The sequence below is a fragment of the Quercus lobata genome, chromosome 5 (assembly GCF_001633185.2).
Source record: "Quercus lobata isolate SW786 chromosome 5, ValleyOak3.0 Primary Assembly, whole genome shotgun sequence".
In the NCBI taxonomy this organism is placed as follows: domain Eukaryota; kingdom Viridiplantae; phylum Streptophyta; class Magnoliopsida; order Fagales; family Fagaceae; genus Quercus; species Quercus lobata.
Window position 1 is genome coordinate 68,301,225 of NC_044908.1, and position 16,102 is coordinate 68,317,326.

Consider the following 16,102-nt stretch of genomic DNA (forward strand, 5'->3'; position numbering starts at 1 on the left):
TAATTTTTAGTTCACCATCAATAGTAATAAAAGTATTAGATAAAGGATTAGAAATTATAGTAGAAGAAGATAAGGAAAAAAAAAATTTATGTCTATTTTTTTAAAATCTATATATATATATATATATATTTGGTAATTTGATGAAACTACCGAGCCAAGACAAAAAAAACAAAAGCCGCGCGGTACACGCGAAAATTTGAATTGAATTCAGACAGCGCTCCAAAGTACAACAACAAGCGAACCCATAGCCTACCACGTGTCCCCCCGTTTCTCCAAATCTTAAAAAAACAACCTTAAAATATTCACATTCATTCATAATCAAACAGCAAACTTCTTCATCCTCTTCACCCTCTCAAAAAAAAATCACTCTCTCTCAAAATTTAGAAAGTGTGTTCGGAGTTTTGAATATAATCTCCGAATAATGGCCTCTCTGAAGCTGAAGCCCCACTCGCGGTACAGCTCGTACGACACACGCTCCTCAACTTCCTCGCACTTTTCCGACCCATCTTCATCCACCGAACAACTAAACAAGCTGAGCTCTTCATCTTCTTCTTCAAAAGCACTCGTTGTCAAGTCCTCCAGGCCGTCCGATCTGTCCTCCCACACCAAATCCAAGCCTTCAAATCCCAACTTAGCCACAATGGTGAAGAAGTTCATGGAGAAGAAGCCATCGTCTTCTTCGTCGAAGGCGGTGAAGATGGTGATTCCGTCGGACGTGATTGCAGAGGACTTGAAGAAGTCGGTGAGGAAAGGCACGAGCTTCAAAGGCTTGCATAAGAAGCTGTTTGGGGCTGGGAATGAAACGGCAGCCTTTGAGAGTAAGAAAAAGAAGGAGGTGAAGGCTTTGACTGAGGTGAAGGAGAACACGAGGACTTTGGCGATGGTGTTGAGGAGTGAGAGAGAGCTTCTGGGTATGAATAAGGAGCAAGAGATGGAGATTTCTCAGCTTAAGTTCATGCTTGAGGAGAAGAGCACAGAGGTCAGTGACTCAGTGGGTCTTTTTTTTTTTTTTGGTTTCTTTTTTGGGAAATGCTCTGTTTGGATTGGGAGAAAGGGAGGGAAAAGAAAAGAAAGCAAGTGGGGAATTTGGTTTGAACATTTTCTCTAATTTTTACAATTGCTAGTATGGGCTCATATGAAATTCAACATGTCAATAGCTAAAAATTAAAGAACTTTTTTGTATGTAGCATTCCCCTTTGTCTAATTCATGACCGGTTACTAAGAATAAACAGGGAAAGAAAAGGACTTAAGTATGACTGTGGGTAATTTTTTTTTGGTTAACAAAAAAAGTGCTTTCTGATTTATTTCAAGTTTTCAATTTTTGCTTCAAGTGTTTATTGTTCAACCAAGTAGTAGTAGAAGAGGTCAAGCCTTGGTGATAAATTACCGATTGTCCCAAAACTATTAGGAAATGATGAATTTAATCACTTAACTATAATTCTAACTCTCCTCCTCATGTGTGGCCTTAAATTCTATCTTAATAAGTAGAACCCAATGCATGAAAGTTTTAAAATTTTAAATGGGAGGTAGAGTGGAGACTTAGAGAACGGTGAATTTAATCACTTAACCATAATTCTAACAATCCTCATCAAGTTTGGGTCTAAACTCTCTTAATAATGGAACTTGATGTGTGGTAATTTTAACATTTTAAATGAGAGGTAGAGTGGAGACAAGGATCAAACCTGGGATCTCTTGCTCTAATACCATGATAAATTACTGATTGTTCCAAAATCATTTAACCATAATAGAACACTTGGTAAGATGAGCCAATGGCAATTACCTTCCATAAAAAGTGATAGGTCATAAGCTTGAGAATGAGAATCAGTCTCTTCAAAATAATATAGGGTGAATTTGTTTACCATTACCTCTTCTAAACCCTACGAAAAGTGAAAGTGTTGTAGTTTTGTATGCTAGGTGCAACCTTTTACTAATAGTAGTTCTAAAACAACAATTTAGTGGAGTGAACTTTGATTTTAGATGCTATAATTTCCAGACCCATGAAACAGTTCCTCAATCAATGCATATTCTTTACATTTCACTATTAATTGCCATATCAAATTTGATTAAGTGCAAAGGGGCTAATCCACAATGTCTTGAAATGTATGCATTTTGTGGACATGAAGGGAAGAGGGAATTTGTAATTTGACAGTTTGTTTGTATGAGATTTGCAGGTTGAGAAGTTAAAGGATTTGTGTTTGAAGCAACGGGAAGAAATTAAGGCATTGAAGAGTGCGATACTATTCCCAGATGTTCTGAACTCTCAACTTCAAGGACTTCTAGAGAAGCAAAATTCAGAGTTGAAACAAGCGAAACAGCTCATCCCAACTCTCCAAAGGCAGGTCACTTCTCTCACAGGTCAACTACAATACCTTGCAGAAGATCTTGCTGAGGTATGATAAATGACAACACCTACATGGATACTCATTCACTGCCAAACTAGTTGGTTTGGTGTTTCACAAACTATTGGGCTGCAGAAACCAGAGCAAACAATAGAAATTTAGAGTTTTTGCATATATGATTTACACGATTTCATGACATAAGAAATAAATCATTACATGTCCATGTTGTAAAATGACTATTAAGCTTAACTACCAATATTTAATCAAGATTAAACTGTTAATTCTAGCTATTAAGTTGCCAATTGCTTGTGCTGATCTAATTACGCTGTCACTGCTGGATTCTTCCACTATAAAGAAATCTCCAATCTTGTGCCTTTGTAAAGAACTAGGTTAGAGTTAGGGTTAATAAGTTGTCTCAAGTGGATTCTTGAGATTTGGATGCTAGGATTTTATGTTTAAGGGCCTTGGGTTTTTGGGTGCAGCTATGGAATTAGGGTAATTGATGTGTTTAGTGGGTTCTTGAAGTGGAAAGTATCTAGGTTTTGGATGGGAACACTTCTAGGGTTTTGATATTAGTTATTAGTGATGGATTGCATGAAAATGATGGTGGACTTGTGGTTATTTCAAGAGAGTCACCACTTCCAATGATGAGACTTCTTCAAGAGAGACTCTACCTCAAAGAAAACCCCCAAGAGAGAGAGTGAGAAACTAAGCAACAATTTGATTATTCCTCCATTCATCATTGAAGGTTACATTGCTCTCTATTTATACAACTCATGCCCTATTCTCATTGGCTCACTAATTGAGTACGTGCTATAAATAGTATACACATCTGATTAATGTATTACATATGCACTAGCCCTAACTAATTCTATCTCCTTATAACCAACTCTTGAACTAACTTCAAGAATCAATCCAAGCTTGAATAATATGTTCAATTGAGCTCATGGTTGTCCAATAGAAACTTCCATATGTGTATGACCCTTGAAATTTGGAAACAAATGGAACATCTGGGTCAATCTGCACTCCAAGTAGGAACTGAACTGCCGATGGGACGATTCTATCTCCCGATTGGCAGTTCAACTCTTGATTGCTGAACCTGCCCTATTTTGGCTCCTAACAACCTTCTAGAACCAGAAGGTCTACTTGTTGTTTTCATTCCAATGTCAAAGGGAATTCGACTGATAAATAATGTGGCTTGTTCCCATTTGCAGCTCCAATGGTTCATTTATTGTCTTGACAACTAAAATTTGTGCCAATTTCATTGATATAAAACTTCTTAGAAAGTTGTGCATGCAATAAATTCTAGAATAGATGCTTCTTCAGTTTGCTAGTATGTGTGCAGGAGTATATTGAACATGATTCTCATATCAATTACAACCAAGAAGTACAACCAAGAGTCAGATGATTATTTCAAATGGTGGCCCTGAACAAGATTAACCATTAATATTATGATTGAGGAAATTATTCTCTAACTTTAAGGTTTGAATATTGGATTTGGACCCAACATGAGTATAGGCTTTTGTTATGAGATATTTTGCAAATTTAAAATGAAGATAATATTGCTGTATGTTGCTCTAAACATTTGCTTTTATTAGAAAAATTAGCATTTTTAATTTTTGCTTTTTTTATATATTTATAGAGACTAACAACAATTCTTGAGCAGGTGAAAGCAGATAAACATTCAGCAAGAGCATGTTTCCAACATCATGGCAGTTCTCCAAGGACACCAATATATGATCTTGAACAGGCCTCTAATTCTTTGGTATGAATACTATAATAGAATGCAAATTTCAAGCTATGGCTATGTTTAATTTTGTTATTGTTAATGCTGGATAGTTGTTCATGATATAAGTTCTAGTGTTTGATTTACAGTAGGCCTACTCATAGCAAAAACAAAAAAAAGGCATGATTGTCTTTTCTATTTCCTCCAAAACTTGAGAAACTAACTGTTACTTGGATTGAACTATCTTATCTAGTCCATGTCTTAGCATTGTGACCTTTGAATTTTAATAATTTCAATAACACTGTCCAAAATTTATTTAGGACTTTAGCTCTGGTGATCCAACAACTCCTGGTAGTCCAGATGACATGTTCCTCAAGGATGTAAATCCCTGCTTAACGCCCTATTGCGCCAAGTCAAAATCCAAAGTAAGCTCGCAATACTAGATTCCATTTCTTTATACTGTCAATATAATCTAAGAGCACCTTTATGAGACTCAAATTTATTGTCATTATTTTGCAGGAATTTGAGGCAACGGGCTATGATTCTCCAGATGATGAATTCCTATTTGAAAACAATATGGAGATCGGATTTAACTCACGAGTGAGGAAGATGTCCAAAAGTTCTGATTGTTGCCAAAATGCCAATACAGGGAGCACAATGGCCAGAGCAGCTCGTAGATCAGATGAAACCAAATGCACATATGGAAAGCAAATGCACCATAAACTTTTCTAGATAATGTCAATCCCCCTTTTTTGTTAAGCATTGATCTCATCTCTAGTTCTTTTCCTACCTGTATCAGTGTATTGACTGTAATTTTGGTCGGTATTAAATACATCATTTCATATATTGTTAGAAAATTAAGCCTAAATGATGTTAATCTATTTGAGCAGTACATTGCGCCCCCCTCCCCTTCTTTTCAAATAGCAGACTATGTTCTTAAACATAAGAGGTTCCAGTTCTATTCCCAGTTGTAAATGGTGTATTTAAAAAGCCTGTCAATAAAAGATGAGTGAAGTATAAGTTTGTTATTTTGTGAGACATTGTGATTTTGAAACATTTTTTACAAGTCTAAATTCTTAAGCAGAAAGATGTTATGGCTGTGAGAATTTTTGTTAACAAATAACCGAACAGAAATGGGGAGCATGGTTGCTTATTAACATAGCATAGATATATTCTACATATCTATAGCCCACAACTCAGATGACTTTGATCCCCTCATTTACTTGGGCTTAACGTGGCCCTCGTTTTGTCCTTAAAAGGGTTTTGGTGGTTTGTCTTGTCATATTTGTCCGAGAGTATGGGCCTTCAAGGCCCACTGTGTAGCATGTAAAAAAAAAAAAAAAAAAGCCATGAACATTTTTTTTTGTTTGAACAAATTTGAGGTTTGTAATTAATTTTTGTGTTGTTGAATCACCTAAAGTTATATTAGGTTTGTTTGTTTTTGTTTTTTGTTTTTTTTGGCTGAATGAAAAAGGGGGTTTCTGGTGTGAGCTCATCGACCTCACGTCACGTGATGACAATGGATAATACCACGTGTACCACATGGGCCTTGCTGAGGCTATCGCTCGAATTGCTCCTTTCTGGGTGCAGAACAAGGACTCCTATCATCAAGCCACACTCTCATGTGGTGCTTATGATGAATAGTTGGTAACTACAAAAAACAATAGCAAATTTGGATAAAACCACATAAGTTTTATCTGTAAATATTTATAATGCTTTTGAAGCCAAATGACTCAAAATTTATTCCATTAAGTTATCCTATGTTATGTTTACTTGGTTTTGATCAACTCAATATATTTTTAGACCTTTTTTGCACACATATAAAAAAGGTCGTAACTAGTGTATAAAATTCTCATTATGGTTTAGAAAAGATGATTGGTATTCTAATTTTTTTTGCAGATTTCTGTTTAGTTTTAAAAATGATTTGTGCTTTAATCAGGGACACACCCACACAAGGGCCCAAGGAGGCCTTGCCCCCCTGAGTTGCATAATTTTTCTTTTTCTTATTTTCTTTGTAAATATATGAAGGCATAATTCGAATTGGACCCGAGAAAGGAGGTTTGGGTTTGTTTAAGATAGCTGAGTGGAGGAAAGATCCTTTTTCAGGTTTATTTGGAATTTTTTTTGCATACAGCTCTATTTGGGCAGCTTAAACTCCTATATATCTTCTTAAATGTAGATCTATGCGACTCTATGGTAGGTGGCTATTTTAACTAATTGCTCATGGAATTGGAGAAAAATCCTTTAACCAAGGGTTGTGGGCTAGTCCTCACTATCAAAACATGTCGTAGGAAATAGGGAAAATTTTGTTGCACAGCATGATTCTTAACCATAGTGGTCCCTTGCCGCAAAAATATGGTAATAGGGTGATGCATCACACAAGTTGCTGCTTTGACAGTTTGTCTAAGTTTATAGTTAATGGTCTTTGGATGTGGCCTACTGACAAGTCAGAAAGCTTTGAACAAAATCAAAGTAAACTTTGTGAAGTGCAAATTGATGGTGAGGATAGAGAAGATTGGGTGTTTGCTGCAAATAAATCAAATAATTGCAGGGGTACGCAGTGTGCAGTTAGAGATGTGAAGCCTATAGAGTTCCTTGGTGACAGCTGGTTTGGTTTTCTAAAAGCATCCCTACTAAAAGGATGCCTTCATTGCTTGGTTAGCTTTTCAGCATAAGCTTACAACCCAAGATAGTCTGGTTTCTTGGGGGTACAAAGGATACTTCCATGCTCTTTTGCAATGGAAGAATCGAATCCAGAGATCATCTTTATTTTGATTGTCCCATCTCTAAAATGATTTGGAAGCAGATTCTGACTAGGGTCAGGCAGGTTGGGTCATGGAGTGAGGAAGTTGATTAGGCTCTGAAGAAACTGAAAGGGAAGAGTTTTCAGAAGACCATATGCAAACTGGCTCTTGATGCTACCATGTAGTTTCACATTTGACTTCATCATAATACTAGAAAGGCAGAAATGGAGCAGGTTCTAGCTACTATGTCTGATGTTAGGTATTGTTTATTTTGGTCTAGGAATGTTAAGAAATTCGATTCTAAAAAGGCTTCCTGTTTCTCTTACTTTCCGTTTTGTTGATAGATCTACAGTGGTCTAGCTGCTGTTGCTTGTTTAGCGTTGGCTGTTAAGGGCAGCTGGTTGCTGCTTATTGTTCTGTTTATCATCCTTCATCAAATTTAAAAAAGAAAAAAAAAAAAAAAAAATTCCTGGAATGGAAACAATATAAAATGAACTGGACAACAATACTGCTTTATTATTGCAAAGTGGGAAGCAAAGATGTTCTAACTTCACTACATGGTACATTGATGTCTTTGAAGACGTCCATATTACACCAAACTTCCTTCTGCCCTTGCTCAGGCCATCCCACCGCTTGTAGCTGTCCTTATTATCTGAAAGAGGGCTGCCAACAAAAAGATCAGGGGAAATCAAGTGATCAATTGCGTGTTAAAAAAAAGGGCAACTTAATCACCTAAGAAAATCTAATGTCTATGTATATTAACAATGATACTATTCACCAATTCAGTAACTATAGGTCCAAAAATAAACGTCCCCCCAATCAATTCTATAGTCTTATCCCACCGGCATGCATCAAGGAATTTAGAATAAGCAAAATTAAAAACTGGCACCCCTATATGCTACCAAATATCATGTTCTTGACCTGTAAAGTTGCAACAAGCAGATACTATCAATGTGAATGATAAACATTACAGTGCACATATTTTTAGCATGCTCCAAGAGCTACATTAATGTTACTCAAACCCACACATCATAAATTAGTTCTATAGCCCACATCCCTGTCAGAATTACAAGAGAAAAGCAGTAACCACTAGATTCAGAATTACAAGAGAAAAGAAGTAACCACTAGATGAAGTCCACAATGTTACATAATAGCATGTTTATTGGACACATATTTTCATCTTTTTAGCAAGTTCATGCAACAACTTTATGTCACAGTAGACTTAAAAAAGAGTAAAAGACTCTGCCAAGATATAGTAAATATAAAACATGTGGAAAATTGAATAAGAGCCCCTTCACCCCCAATCTTCCCAAAAGGCTATTAAAGAGCATTAATAGTACGTCAACAATAAGAAGTTAGAAAGGCCATACATGATCCAATGACAACAAAGACAAAGAAACCAAGAACGATAGGCCCAACTGGGTAGTCATTTCCCTTCTTTGAAGTGGTTTCAGGCACTAATCCCCTCTTTGTGATGTTCTTCTGAAACTTTGCCACTTTCCTCTCAGAAAGGCGCTTTGAGGTAGTCTGTCAAATCCATAAAACAACCAATACACGTTTCCATAAGAACTATGAACCACTGAAATTAACAAACATCTAAACTCCTGTAATCATTCTGCTTATACCAAAATGCAAATTACCTCCAAAAAAGAAAAACAAAAAACATCACACAAAGAAACAATCATTTTGCATTCAACCTAACAGCCAAACCTTACTACCAAAAAATTTGAGGTCAGCACCGAATCCTATGCAGACTAATCAGGGATAGTCACAGTATTCTATTTGGCATTCAACCCATATACGAAAAATCATTGAAAGCACCAACTGTAGTTCCTAAAAACATAAAATAAATTTCTTAATCTTCAAATTAAATTAAAAAGAGGAATTTCAGCACCAAATACCAAACCACACTCTACAACAGCATAGAAAGTACTAGGATTCAATCATATATTTAAGTCCAAGCATTCACATAGAAAGGGGCTAACTTGTTTCTTTCACGAATCCTATCCATCCATCCATCCAGGACCAAACCAACATAGAAAAATCACATAAACACACTTTATTTTAATCAAATTACAAAGCATTTGATAGTGATTTCTACTTTACCCAGAAAATGTAAAAGCTTTACAAACCCAAATTTTATACCCATAGCTGAACCTTTTGCCATAAGATTTGAGCACTAGAGCTCAAATGGGGTTAAAAAATAATAATAATAAGAGACAATTGAGCAGAAGTAGCAAAATCCACATGCTTATATAAGCGTGTTCATCCCAAAAATAAAATTTGTATGCAAAGCTATTTCCTTTTAAGCTTATTCATCCTAGAAATTAAAAAAAAAATTAGAAAAGAAAAAACAGAATTAACATGCAACTGTGATTTTTCTTTAAAATTAAGGTCAGCAGTAATATACTAAAATCACAAACCAGAAAGGCAAGAAGGGAAAAAAAAAAATAGAACATAAATTTTGAGAAATTGGCAAAAAAAAAAAAAAAAACCCTTTACAGACTGAATGGAACCAAAGAGAATTTGATTAGAATCTAGAGAGATTAAAATGGCAGAGAAAAATGAGGAGGAGGAAATCTAGGAATTTTACAGAGTTCTTACCATTTTGCGTCTTTGGGTGATGAAGGAAAACTGAGAAACCTGAAAAAGTGGCTTTATTTTTATTTACTTTTCATTTTTTGGGGATACCTAGGACTTTATATATTCCTGGTTCTAGTAATACGTGTCGGAACAGAACGTATCATTTTTTTTTTTTTGGGCTGAATACGCATCAGTTTTATTTATTTATTTATTATGGGATAAGATCTATGTTTTTATTTAGCCCTTATTTGAGAGGAGGAAATAGAATAAAATGAAAAAAAAAAAATAGAATATTTTTTCTTTATTTGTTTGAGAGTTTTAATAGAGGGAATGAAAACTCTATTCCCTTATTTGAGAGTTTAAGTATGAGAAAATAGAATAGGTAGTAAGAAACAGTTAGGAGGAGTTAGATGGAATGAAATTAGATTTAATGAAATTAGGAGTGACAATTAAATTATAAACTTTTGTTAAATAATATATGTCTTACACCATATGAAGCCACTTTAGATTGCATCTATCCTCTAATTTCATTGTCTTAAATTATAATCTCATTATAAGACTTTTGTAAGACATATATCTTTGAAACCTTTCAATCTGTCTCTTTTGGTGAAACAAGGCTAGCAGCTTTAGATGGCTCAAAATTCACTTGTGTACAATTTCTTCATGGCAAGATACTTTAAAAACTGTGATTTTGCTCAGGCTTTGTTGGGGAATAGGCCATCATATGTTTGGAGAAGCATTATGACAACTCAAGAGGTTGTCAAGAAAGGTATCAAATGGCGTGGGGGGAATGGGCAAAGTATTCAAATCTGGGATGATAAGTAGGTACTGAATTCTTCCTTGTACAAGGTGTCGAGGGCGAAAAAGTTTCCTTCCCGACAAATAAGATTTATGTTGGGTCGGAGGGTCTAAACCGAAACTCGACGATGGGCTTGATGCACGACCTAAAGGCTATCGATGAAGATCCAAGAAGTCCACTATATTTTATGCCTTGGGCTTAGATTGGAATTGACAAGAGTGGCCCATGAACAATTCCTAAAGCGAACACGTCAGCATGGTTGGAAAACATACTGTAAGAAATAGTCCAACGGTAAAGTATTTCTGCAAAAAACAGCCCAACGGTAAAGTGTTTATGCAGGAAAATAACCCAGCGGTAAAGTGAAACAAAACAAAATAGTTCTCCAGCTGTTAGTTACTTTACAGACTAAGAGAAATATTTATATTTTTAGACTCATTATCCGTTAACTCCGGAGAGGAGTCTTCTAGTACAACAATATGAGGGAAAAACTCTATAGTAACAGTTACATCATAACCATTGATAGTAAATGAATAGCTAAATATCATGGGTTCCATAATGACAAATAATGGAGAAGACTTAGTGTGAGATGAAGGGAGAGAGAGAGAGATCACAGTTGGCGCAGCAAGATCATTATGGTGCCATAGTATGCTTGTGAATATAGTGTATGTAGTGAGTAGAGAGAATCATTTATGAGTAGTATGAGTAATGAGCAAGAGTGTATAGTAGTACTGCTGGAATGTTTTGCTGGGGCAAGTAAGTGTTCAAGAGTAGAGCTACGTGACAGTATTTGTGAGCTAAGAGCTGGGGAACTTAGTTTCTAGGCTTGAAACTAAAGAGCTCAGAGATTTTTTCAGGGCTGAGAGAAAGCTTAAGCAGAGAAGAACCTTTTTTGGTGTATGTCTTAGTGTATTGTTGGTTGGTTGAAGCATTAATGGAGAGTTCCATTTATATTAGGGTTTTCAGGGGGTGATTAGCAAATAATCTTTGCTAAATCTTCCTCAATCTCCAGAAAATTCTTAGAGAATCGTTCTTAAGATTTTTAGCTAAGAGTAGTAAACTCAACTTTAGAAGGTTCTTGCTGTTTTGGGTAATAACAGCTGGGTTTCTGGTTTTAGCATTGAATGCTGATTAGCCTTGACTGATGGGATTAGAGTATGCTTTAGGCTAATGATTTTGGTTATGCTGCAACTAGAATTAGAGTTCCCTAGAGCAGATTGGACCACCCCAAGCCAATTGTCAACCTTGGAGCCCTTGCTGGGAATACTGCTGGGATCCCCTTGGTACCCTTCAAACCACATTTCCCTAAGTTTTTCCATTTGGGGTTCATGTGCTTGGTTCATGAACCAGAGAATATATATTTTTAGTATGAAAATGAGCTGATTTTGTGTTGTTTTGGGAGCTTCACCGGTCTGGTCATGGCAGCTTTGGGTTCTTGACTGAATGAGCTGAAGGAGAAAGAAGTAACAGCTGGCTGAAACTTTCCTAGCTTTCCTAGCTTTCTGTTACATCACTTTCAGCTTTATGTCACTTGAGAAATGATGAGATTTTAGCTTGTGGAGAAATGATTCATCCCCTGGTGGACATGTATCTGTTTTCTGATCTGATTAGACAAGTTGGGACTTGATGGGAAGGAGCTCCAGCTGTTCAATTGTTGCTGAAATTTGGCTGACCAGTTCATGTGTTTTTCAATTGCTAAGATTTGTGTGTGGGTTGGCCTGACCCAGCTGGGCTTTGTTGATAAGCTTGCTTGGGCTTGGTTAACCCTATAAGATGAGTAGTTTTGTCATGGGTGATAGTCATGAGCTTTATAGTTAGTTGATTATGGAAATAATAGACATAGTTCCCATAAAATTTTGTGAAAGAGATATTCTTTTGAGAGATGAGTAATTTGTATTTCCCATGAGTTAGGGATTTAACAAATGTTAAAATAATATTTGAATTTAGTGAATATGTGCCAAAGTAGCATTTGGGCTTCATGAAATAGTTGCCAAAAGATTATTTGGGCTTTGCAAAATAAGTGTCAAATTAACATTTGGGTTTTGAGTATAAAGTAATTGTTTTTGCCAAAATGTTATTTTGGGCTTTGTAAGATAATTGCTAAAATAGTTTTGGGCTTTGTAAAATGGATGCCAAATTAGAATTTGGGCTTTTATAAAAATAGTGTAAAGATAATTGCCAAATTAGTATTTGGGCTTTATGAAAGAGTTGCCAAAATAATATTTGGGCTTTTATAAAATAGTGCCAAATTAGTACTTGAGTTTTGTAAAAATAATGCCAAATTAGTATTTGGGTTTTGTAAGATAGTGCCAAATTAGTATTTGGGCTTTGTAAAATAGGTTTTATGAAATAGTTGCCAAAAGATTATTTGGGCTTTGCAAAATAAGTGCCAAATTAACATTTGGGCTTTGAGTATAAAGTAATTGTTTTTGCCAAAATGTTATTTTGGGCTTTGTAAGATATTGCTAAAATAGTTTTGGGCTTTGTAAAATGGATGCCAAATTAGAATTTGGGCTTTTATAAAAATAGTGTAAAGATAATTGCCAAATTAGTATTTGGGCTTTATGAAAGAGTTGCCAAAATAATATTTGGGCTTTTATAAAATAGTGCCAAATTAGTACTTGAGTTTTGTAAAAATAATGCCAAATTAGTATTTGGGTTTTGTAAGATAGTGCCAAATTAGTATTTGGGCTTTGTAAAATAGGTTTTATGAAATAGTTGCCAAAAGATTATTTGGGCTTTGCAAAATAAGTGCCAAATTAACATTTGGGCTTTGAGTATAAAGTAATTGTTTTTGCCAAAATGTTATTTTGGGCTTTGTAAGATATTGCTAAAATAGTTTTGGGCTTTGTAAAATGGATGCCAAATTAGAATTTGGGCTTTTATAAAAATAGTGTAAAGATAATTGCCAAATTAGTATTTGGGCTTTATGAAAGAGTTGCCAAAATAATATTTGGGCTTTTATAAAATAGTGCCAAATTAGTACTTGAGTTTTGTAAAAATAATGCCAAATTAGTATTTGGGTTTTGTAAGATAGTGCCAAATTAGTATTTGGGCTTTGTAAAATAGGTTTTATGAAATAGTTGCCAAAAGATTATTTGGGCTTTGCAAAATAAGTGCCAAATTAACATTTGGGCTTTGAGTATAAAGTAATTGTTTTTGCCAAAATGTTATTTTGGGCTTTGTAAGATATTGCTAAAATGATTTTGGGCTTTGTAAAATGGATACCAGATTAGTATTTGGGCTTTGTAAGATACTATCAAATTAGTATTTGGACTTTGTAAAAATAGTGTCAAATTAGTATTTGGGCTTTGTAAAAATAGTGCCAAATTAGTATTTGGGTTTTGTAAAATGTTTTTGAGATTTTGTAAAGTATTGCAGTGTAGCAACGGGTTTTGTAAATAGTGCCGCATTGTAGCGGGCTTTGAATTTGCCACATCGTAGTGGGATATTGAATTAGCCACATTGTAGTGGGACTTTAGGGAGTTTGGGCTTTCTTTGGGTTTTGCCCACAAGCTAAATGATGTCGGGCTTTGTGTGGGGATAATGTAATTTTGTGGCCCAATTTTGGTAGTAATATGATGAGTATTATTTGTGAAGAATTTAAGTTGGATGATATGTGGGATATAATGGGTAATATTTGTGAGAGAGCCCATGGCAATTTATGGGCTTTTATACGGAGTATTTGTGAAGATCCAATAACTTGGAGAAAATTTGGGTAATATATATGGAAAATATTTATGTGGGTTTTAAATAATGTGTGGGTTCATGTGGGTATTTTGTGAGTGGGCTAATAAAATCAAGGCTCGAAAATTTGTACCACAACACAAGGTTGTCTCCCCTAGAAGTCTACTTCCATAGGTCTCTATGGTTAGTGATCTTATTGATTTGGATAATCAAAGCTGGAATTTGGATGTGCTTAAACTTGTTTTCCTTCCTTTTGAGCCCAGAAGATATGAGTGGAATTCGATTGAGCAATAGGCTAAGGATAGGCAAATATGGGCAGAGACTACAAATGGGTTATTTTCAGTTAGGTGTACTTATAAGGTTGCGTTGGACTTGGATAGGAATGATGTTGGTGGCTCTACTTCAGATGGAGGTAGCGTGCGTCTTTTCTAGAGGGAAACTATGGAAAATCCAAGTTCCTCATAAAATTAGACGCTTTGCTTGGAGAGCTGCACATTATATTCTACCAACAAAAGCTAATCTATTTCATAAATATGTTTTTTTGCATTGTACTTGTGAGAAGTGTGGAGTCAATTCAGAATCTTTGCTTCATCTTGTGAGAAGTGTGGAGTCAATTCAGAATCTTTGCTTCATCTATTCTGGGAGTATCCTAAGGCTCGTGAAACTTAGGCTTTATCCAGTCTTTTTCACTCCTTGTCTTCATTGTACTTTTGGAGTTTTATGGATTTTCTATTGTATGTGTAAATAGAGGCTAAGTGGATAGGAGAGGATTCAGCAATGGTGGTCTCAATTGTATGGGCTCTATGGATAAATAAGAATGAGGTTAGACATGGTGGTTCAAGAAAGAATGGGAAGCAATTGTTCCAATGGTGCACGCATTATTTGGAGAAATATTGGGTAGCTTTGGTTGTTCAGTTGAAGTTTTCTCAGCCTTTGGAGTCAAAGTGGTTAGTACCGTTAGCCCTTTCATACAAGACTAATGCGGATGGGGCGATTTTCTCAAATAAAAAAGAAGCTAGGGTAGTTGTTATTATCTGAGATCATACGGGAAATTTTATTGTTGGTCTGAGTAAGAAGCTCCAGGTTCCAATGGGGGCTGTTGAAGTTGAAGCCAATACTTTTGAGATTGGTATTTTGTTTACAGAGGAAATGGGCTTCCAAGACTTTGTGTTAGAAGGTGACTCTCTAATCATAGTCCAGGTCTTGTGTGAGAATTCCCAGCTTCTTCGTTGGTGGCTTCTTTGATTTATGGGGTGCTAGCTGCTTCCCATGAGTTCGATAATGTTATATTCTCTCATTTTGTAAGCAAGACAATAAGCCTGCTCACCTTTTAGCTAAACATGCTTTAGGTATTAATGACTTTTCTATTTGGATTGAAGAATTTATTTTCTAGAATAAGATTTTCTCCATGATGTATTTACTGCTTTTATTTCTAAACAAAGTCTTTTGTCCTTTTCATCAAAAAAAGAAAAAAAAGAAAGAAAAAAAAAAGTGAGATGTTTTAATTGTCACGCTCTAGTTGTTCTAAGTTATAACAAAAAGTAGGAACATCTCGTATTCAAATATTTCTCTTACAACTATTGAAGTATCACAAAAGACATGACATTTAAATAAGTTGAAATGGTTCTATACCAAAATATTCCATTACAATGGACAAATTAAAATAGAGTCTACAACGATATCAAAACTTTGATTTGTAGGTTTTTTTGTCATATAAATTAAACAATATCGAAAAAGCAAGTCTGTGAGGCTTGGTTTAGGAGAACATATTAGCATCTGCGTTGGTGTTCCATATCCAATAAGTGGTTGACACCAATCCAAAAAAAAAAAAAAAAAAAAACAGCTCAACTTAGTCTACCAATACAAGCTGAAAGACAATTTTGTCCCTAAAAATATTTCAAACCTGCCACTTATTTTCTCTCTTTTTGATATTGTATTTTTTTTGGCTCTAAATTTCGATAGAATTTTTGACCTAAAAATGAATGATTTCATGATTCTAATAGTCAAGCCCCTCGCCCCTCCCCCCCCCCCCCCCCCTTTTTGGTTGATTTCTTCAATTTTTATGCAGTTGATTACATTTAAAAGTTGAGTTTTATTGGAAATATAACCATGAGATGATATTATTTTTGGAGCTATGTGTTAGGATCATGGAATTCCCTTTAATTCAAGGAAAATACCAAATTTGCATTTTAATTGTGAAAAAGTACATAATTTTCTATGGAATGCT

The 16,102-nt window shown here is 35.2% G+C and overlaps 2 protein-coding genes across 2 annotated transcripts; one reads left to right on the forward strand and one right to left on the reverse strand.

Annotated features, from left to right (window-relative positions):
- The first annotated feature begins 299 nt into the window (after positions 1-299).
- Positions 300-4,976, forward strand: LOC115988779. The gene is made up of 5 exons (XM_031112395.1): positions 300-979; positions 2,172-2,390; positions 4,006-4,104; positions 4,386-4,490; positions 4,585-4,976. The coding sequence occupies exons 1-5, from the start codon at positions 422-424 to the stop codon at positions 4,795-4,797; spliced, it is 1,194 nt and encodes a 397-aa protein (XP_030968255.1). The 5' UTR covers positions 300-421; the 3' UTR covers positions 4,798-4,976.
- A 2,319-nt stretch (positions 4,977-7,295) lies between these two features.
- LOC115989143 (stress-associated endoplasmic reticulum protein 2-like) lies at positions 7,296-9,515 on the reverse strand. The gene is made up of 3 exons (XM_031112806.1): positions 9,414-9,515; positions 8,180-8,336; positions 7,296-7,472 (listed from the first exon to the last, which is right to left on the reverse strand). The coding sequence occupies exons 1-3, from the start codon at positions 9,414-9,416 to the stop codon at positions 7,426-7,428; spliced, it is 207 nt and encodes a 68-aa protein (XP_030968666.1). The 5' UTR covers positions 9,417-9,515; the 3' UTR covers positions 7,296-7,425.
- Between the last annotated feature and the right edge of the window lie 6,587 nt (positions 9,516-16,102).

Excerpts from the sequence above, each read along its gene's own strand:
- LOC115988779 (XM_031112395.1), top strand. The coding sequence starts at position 422 with ATGGCCTCTCTGAAGCTGAAGCCCCACTCGCGGTACAGCTCGTACGAC. Across the intron at positions 980-2,171 it reads TTGAGGAGAAGAGCACAGAG|GTTGAGAAGTTAAAGGATTT; the intron begins GTCAGTGACTCA and ends TGAGATTTGCAG. Across the intron at positions 2,391-4,005 it reads TTGCAGAAGATCTTGCTGAG|GTGAAAGCAGATAAACATTC; the intron begins GTATGATAAATG and ends ATTCTTGAGCAG.
- LOC115989143 (XM_031112806.1), bottom strand. Across the intron at positions 7,473-8,179 it reads CTTTGTTGTCATTGGATCAT|CCCTCTTTCAGATAATAAGG; the intron begins GTATGGCCTTTC and ends TTTTGTTGGCAG.